The sequence below is a fragment of the Aphanomyces astaci genome, assembly GCF_000520075.1.
Source record: "Aphanomyces astaci strain APO3 unplaced genomic scaffold supercont1.34, whole genome shotgun sequence".
Taxonomy (NCBI): domain Eukaryota; phylum Oomycota; class Saprolegniomycetes; order Saprolegniales; family Verrucalvaceae; genus Aphanomyces; species Aphanomyces astaci.
Genome location: NW_009798297.1, coordinates 437364 through 443861, shown reverse-complemented (window position 1 = coordinate 443861; position 6498 = coordinate 437364). Strand labels below are relative to the sequence as shown.

The 6498-nt window shown below is 48.2% G+C and overlaps 2 protein-coding genes across 2 annotated transcripts; one reads left to right on the top strand and one right to left on the bottom strand.

The window, feature by feature from the left end:
- Positions 1–2584: 2584 nt before the first annotated feature.
- Positions 2585–4306, top strand: H257_11534 (hypothetical protein; the record flags this gene model as incomplete). Its single annotated transcript, XM_009838510.1, has 1 exon — positions 2585–4306. The coding sequence occupies one exon, from the start codon at positions 2585–2587 to the stop codon at positions 4304–4306; it is 1722 nt and encodes a 573-aa protein (XP_009836812.1).
- A 1005-nt stretch (positions 4307–5311) lies between these two features.
- H257_11533 (hypothetical protein) lies at positions 5312–6068 on the bottom strand (the record flags this gene model as incomplete). Its single annotated transcript, XM_009838509.1, has 2 exons — positions 5312–5644; positions 5994–6068. The coding sequence occupies 2 exons, from the start codon at positions 6066–6068 to the stop codon at positions 5312–5314; spliced, it is 408 nt and encodes a 135-aa protein (XP_009836811.1).
- Between the last annotated feature and the right edge of the window lie 430 nt (positions 6069–6498).

Sequence of the window (6498 nt, the reverse complement as noted above, 5' to 3'; positions counted from 1 at the left end):
CCGAAGTTTAAAGTCCGAAAATTGATTTTACGACTTGCTAAAACGATCTATTATTTTGAAAACTCCAAGGCTGTTGTCGTTAAAATTTGGTGATTATCTGTTTCGTTCTAGTATAAGTAACGTCCCAAAATATCAACAAACTACTGTACATGTAGTACTATGTAGTAGTAACGTAGAATGCCAATTGTTGCAATACATCTTTTGCTGTTTTTACGAGAAAGGTTAATTTAGTTTGGATCATCATGTGTTTTACAGTGCTCGACAGCTTCGAGGGTGCTTCTCAGAACTGTATCGATTATGAAGAGGTTTTCTGCGACCCAGCAATATAGTTGTCATAGTTTAGACCAATGAAAACGTATTATACTGAATAATATCCAATAAATCGGTCATAATATATGTATTCCCATTACTCACAGGAGGGCCGATAATTAGATGGATAAATGTATATATTTATAGGATGAAAATTCGCTAGTTTTGAAACTTTGAAGCATCATTATGGCAAGACTATAAACATTCGGGATTCGTTCAAAATAGCAAGTTGTAGAGTGGACCGAACGCTACATATGATATATTAAACGTTTCTGACTAACATTTTTGTAACAAAAGTTAATGCTCAAAGGCACCCTCGAAGCTGTCGGGCACTTTTAAGACATTCCTCCGTGAGGGCCGACACTAGAACCACATATTGTGGAACCGCTTCGCCAATTGTAACACGCCTGCTCGATCAGAGGCGGTGTGTAATCATCGGTTTTTACTTCGCTCGACGCTTCATACCTCGTGCTTCGACGGATCTTCTTGGAAGTTTGGTCCTCGTCTTCGTACGGAGCCCTTGTTATCCGGATTTCCCAGGGGAGGGACGGATAATCCTTGCGGAAATCATCCGGGGAAGCCAGGGATCGAACCCACAAATTTTTTTACGAGAATGGTGGACGGAGGAGTGTTGCAGAGACCTCCGTCATCGTCGCTGTACTACACCCTCCTCAGTAGACTCTTCAGTGTATTGCTTCGACGCTGCACTCCACTGTCTGCTGACATCGATTGGCTGCCGTTCCATGCCTTTGACGGCGGGTCCAGTACGCTATCATGGCCGCGTAAGTGCGCCTCCCACGTTGTCACAAATCAGTTGGACGATACATTCGTCCTCACAATTATATATCACTGATTGACTACCTATGATAAATTATTGTATTCTCGGCATCCTTCTCAATCCTGCTCATCTTGGCTCAACGAAATTTTATTGTTGCAACATAGGAAACGTTGAACGCATGTTTTGACGTTTGACGTATGAAGTAGGTACTCACTGGCAGTAAGATATTATGATATACTACTCGAGTAAATCAAGCACTGCGATAATCATGTCCGTAGCCAACCAGAACTGTCAATCACACCTTGTCAGGTCTACTGTACTATTAATACTAGTACTATAGTAGTACCTGGAGTACTGGTAGTAAGTACATGCAACGAATACAATCTGTCGCAGACAAATAACCCCGAAAAACGTTCAATACAGAAATCTGGATACCGTTCAGCCAAGACTGAAAACCGTTCAAACTAATAAACTCTAGTAAGAGGAGGTATATTTTTTGTACTCTGACCACCTCAACTCCTACTACGGGATTTAGCATTATACTTCGAAGTACTTCGAAGTATGTGCACGCAGGGGTAGGACGAAGTCCCGGGGTTACAAGGTTACGGGAAGAAATTTTTTGCTTGAACGGTTTTCAGTCTTGGCTGAACGGTAGTCAGATTTCTTGAACGTTTTCCCATAGTTTCCGGCGTACAAAGGGACCTGTAAGAAGTACTACTAACAGTTACTATTACGTAATAGAAGGGGAGTGATGAAATATATCGAATATACGAGGCACATGGCGTGAATCAGTTGTGCGTACAGAAAAAGCTGACCAAATAGAAACATGGTGTCATTTACAATCTACTAATCCTGTAGAAGTTCTGTCCTACAGTACTGTCTTATACTAGTACTTCGAAGTAGTAGTTAGTGCACGGTACTACAGTCTAGATATGTAGTACTACGTAGTACTAGTACTACGTAGTACCGCAGTATGCACGAGTTAGCTTTGTACTACTACAGTAGTATGGTGCACTTCATCTAAAAACTTCCAACTGGCCAAATCGAAGAGTGATTGTACGACTCAACTTGCTGAAATTTTGAGATATGAATATTTAATAGTAGTCAGAAAATTTTGTGAAAAGTTGGTAGTTTCTACCAGTAGGTGATGTGCACCATACCTGTAGTACGTCGTATTATGTACCTGTGTTAGATTTACACCCTTCCTACTCTTCGTTCAACAGAAACATGGGATGGAGCCCGTTGATTGCGGCCTCTTGCAATTCCAAACTTTGAGACAGTATATTTCTGGAGAATATCCGCGACATACTTGGCCATTCCTATATCGTTAACCTTATGATTTGCTACCCACCCATCTTGTTTGTCATTATTCGCTACTACACGACTGTCTACCACGAAATGACTTACTGTAATTTGTGACCTTCAAGGAATCGATCCTCCCTTCAGCGGAATTGGTGGAGGCACAACAATCAATTCATTCTCAATTTCACGGCTGCAATGGCAAGCCACGGCAACAAGGAGGCGGCGGACTTGGAGGAACGCGTGTCGTACATCCACTCGAACACGGCCAAAGACGATAATGGTTACGTCGAAGCGAAATCACCCAAGGACCTGGAAGAAGGGGCGCTGGCTGAAGGGGGTGCGCTGAACTTGTTCTCCCGCGAAGCGTTTGCCCTGTTCGTGCAGTACGGCGCTATCGGTATCATGTACAACATAATCCCGGCAGTGCAGTATCCCATCTTCAACATCTACCTCAACTTGGAAGGTTACCAAACATCGTCGTACAGAGTGTTGATTGTGATCGGGTGGTCGTTCAAGGTCTTTTTTGGCATGCTGTCGGATTGCGTCCCCATCTATGGCTATCGTCGCAAGTCGTGGATTTTGATCGGATGGACCATCACGATGACCTGTCTGAGTGTGTTGGCATTTTCGCCGTTCGGCGAGCCGTTTTGCAACCGCGAAAAGACCAAGTATTGCGCTACGCCTTTAGAAAAGGTGCCAGAGCCCGAGCTGCAGTACTTCAACTTATCCGCCCCCGACAGCGGCACGTTGTTCATCCTTCTGTCCATGTTTATCGCGTTTGGGTACGTCTTGGCTGCGAGTGCGTCGGACGCGATGGTGGTCGAATATGCCCAGCGAGAACCTATTGCCATCCGCGGTCGCATCCAGACCGCTATCTACACCGTGCGCGAGATCACTGGCATCCTCTCTCACTGCGTGAGTGCGTTTGGGCTGAACGGCCCCAACTACGGCGGGTCGTTTTCGTTTGCGTTGTCGCCGAATGCTCCATATGGCATTGCCTTGGCGCCGTGTGTTGTGGTGGTGCTCTCGACGATATTTGTTCTCGTGGAGAAGAAGTCTGAGGCTGTGTCCTTCCCCCTATGGTGGGGCAAGTTTTGGGAATCTCTCCAGAGTCGCGTGTTGTGGCAAGTTTGTTTGTTCCGATTCCTCAGCAACGTGTTCTTCAGCGTGCGCACCACTGCGACGTTGCCCATCTCGACGTACTGGGCGAGGGTCGAACCTCTCAACGATGCGCTCTCGAACATCTTTGGGAATATGGTGTTTGCTTCTGTTTTGGTGATTGTGGGCAAATGGGGGCTTAACTGGAATTGGCGCTGGACCATCGCCGCTGGTACCCTCGGGATGGTCGTCGTTGACGGCTTTACCGTGTTCTTGACGATCTGGGACGTCGTGCGCAACCAGTGGTTCTTTAATGGAGTGGGGTTGGCCGAGCAATTTCCCCATGGCCTCCGCTTTATCGTGTCCTCGTACGTGGCCGTGGAAATCGCCGACAAGGGCAATGAAGGCGCCACGTACGGCTTGATCACCACGGTGAGCAACCTCGCGGGTCCCTTTGCCAGCATCTTTTACAAATACGTCAACTCGTACTTCAAAGTAAGTCAGAATGACGTCAAGTCCGACACGCTCGAAGTGCGGTGGGACGTCACGTACGTGTACCTTATTTCATACGGGTTCAAGACCGCGTCGTTGTTTTGGTTGTTTTTGATGCCTCCCCAAAAGGCAGAAGCGAAGGCCCTGAAGGAGCGCGGTGGCAAGAGCAAAGTGGCGGGGTGCATTCTCGTGTCCTTGTTTTTGTTCTGCGTGTCGTTCGCCGTGTCCAGCAACATCATGTCTATCTTCCCCTCCACCAAGTGCTACCGTGTCGCAGGGGGCAACGGAGTGTTGGACCCCAACACGGGCAAGTGCCCCCAGAAATAGAAAAAGAAGTCTTGCATTTTGAAGTAGCGTATAATAAAGATTGCATATCTCGTGTTGTCCTGGCGGTTCCAATATTCATTGATAGTGAGGCGATAGACATCTAAGTTTTGCGTTACGGTAACACGTGGTCACGTACTGTGCGGGGGTCGAACCCCTCAACACCTCGATGGCTAGCATCTTGGACAACTTGTCCATACTCGATCTACAAGATGCTAGACAATGAGTTGTTTGTTACTCTGGAAATCTGTTCATGGTGGCGTGATGGGAGCTATAGTGAAATGGGCGGTGAACAATCGCCGCGGGCACCACGGACGTGATCCTCGTCGACGGGCTTATCATCATTCGAAGGCAAGGATTCCTTGAAGGCGACGCAGGGGCGTCGTGCGCAACCAGTGGTACTATAACAACATGGATCTGGCCGACAACGTCCCCGCTGACCGCGTTTGTGGCGGTCGAAGTGGCGGTGCCATGTACGGCCTGATCTCGACAATCACCAACCTCGCGAGCCCGTTTGACGGTGTTGTCTACAGGTACTTCGCCTGATTCGTCAAGGTGTCCCAGAACGACCTCAAGAGCGACAGACACCATCGACGTGCGGGGATGACGTCCCGTAAGTGTACATTTTCGTGTACGCGTGCAAGTTGGCGTCGTTCGGGTTGGTTGTTTTTCCTGCGTCCCCAAAAGGCAAGCACCATTTTCGACTGCCAGCACAAGCCGTGGATGGTCACAAACCGTGGATGTTGATCGAATGGGCCATCACGATATCTGTCTGATTATCATAACATTTCGTCGTTGGCGAGCTGTACTTCAACCGCGAAAAGACCAAGTATTGTTGCACGCCGCTGCAAATGGTCCCGACGGCCGACCTCCAGCACTTCAATCTGGACGACCCCAACCAAAGCACGGTGTTCGTCGTGTTATCCATGTTTGCTTCGTTCGGGTACGCCATCGCCGACTGCGCGTCGGATGCGATGCTGGTCTGTTACACCCAGCGAGAACTCACCATTACGCGAGGATGCCAGCGAGAGAGCGCACGACGTAGATAGTGGTCTGGATTCTGGATGCGGCCGCGGATGGCAACAGGTTCTTGCTGGGCTGCCCAGCAAGAACCTGTTGCGTATGCCCAGCCTGGGCATACTCGACCACCATCGTGTCCGACGCACTCGCAGCCATGACGTACCCAAACGCGATAAACATGGACAGAAGGATGAACAGAAGGATGAACAGCGTGCCGTTGTCGGGGGCGGATAAGTCGAAGTACTGCAGCTCTTCCAACGGCGTACCACAATAGCGAGTTTTCGGAGACTGGATTTGAGATAGAAATGGAGGTTGGGATTTCTAACTCAAAAGTAGAAAAACAACATTTTCGGGCAAGAATATACTTAAATTTGTGGTACATTTCGGCTCCTTTCGGACGAAAAGTAAGATACCGTTAGGTGAACGGATTGTTCACACAACCAGCAATTTGCGAGTCATGCGGTTACCACCAGTGCTTCGTAACCGCGATGTCGTGCTTCTCTTAACTGCACAGCTAGGGCAATGTCATGGTGATTTTGACACGTTCTTGGACACCCTCGATGTGTTGATTGAAGTTAACGCCTCCTACCACCTCCAAATACGGCTAAGCTCCGACAACTACTCAACGCACCCCTTCCGTCATGCCTACTACGACCACCACGTTTCCTACCAGCTGGTCCTTTGTCCCCACTACGACGGAGCGCCCTGATAAGAACAGCACAGTCAAGCCGGCCACCAGTCGCATTCAATCGTCGGAGTCCACCCACGGGACCACCATGCTTGTTGGTCTCATGCCCGTCCTCTTAGCGTTCTAGATCGTTAACTAGTTGAATATGCGCATTGAGTGAATCCAACTTGCCGGGACGGGATTGGGCGTCGTCAACTTAAACGACCGGGTTGGCTGGGCTATCGTTTATTGACATGGCAGGAATCGAGTGAAGGAATGGTCATCATCGTTTTATTATCCGGATGTTTATCGACATCGACGATGTATCTACCAGGTAGATACAAACTTTGCTGAGGTAGGTAGATTCTACCTCAGCAAAGTTTGGGAGATAGGTATGCCTGGATCTCCGAAATGTGTTGACTTGTTAACGTTAATGGAATTCGCAAGGTGAGCCTTTGCTCCTTTTTAATATCCAATCAGAGTCTATCACACCTTGTTTCTTACACAC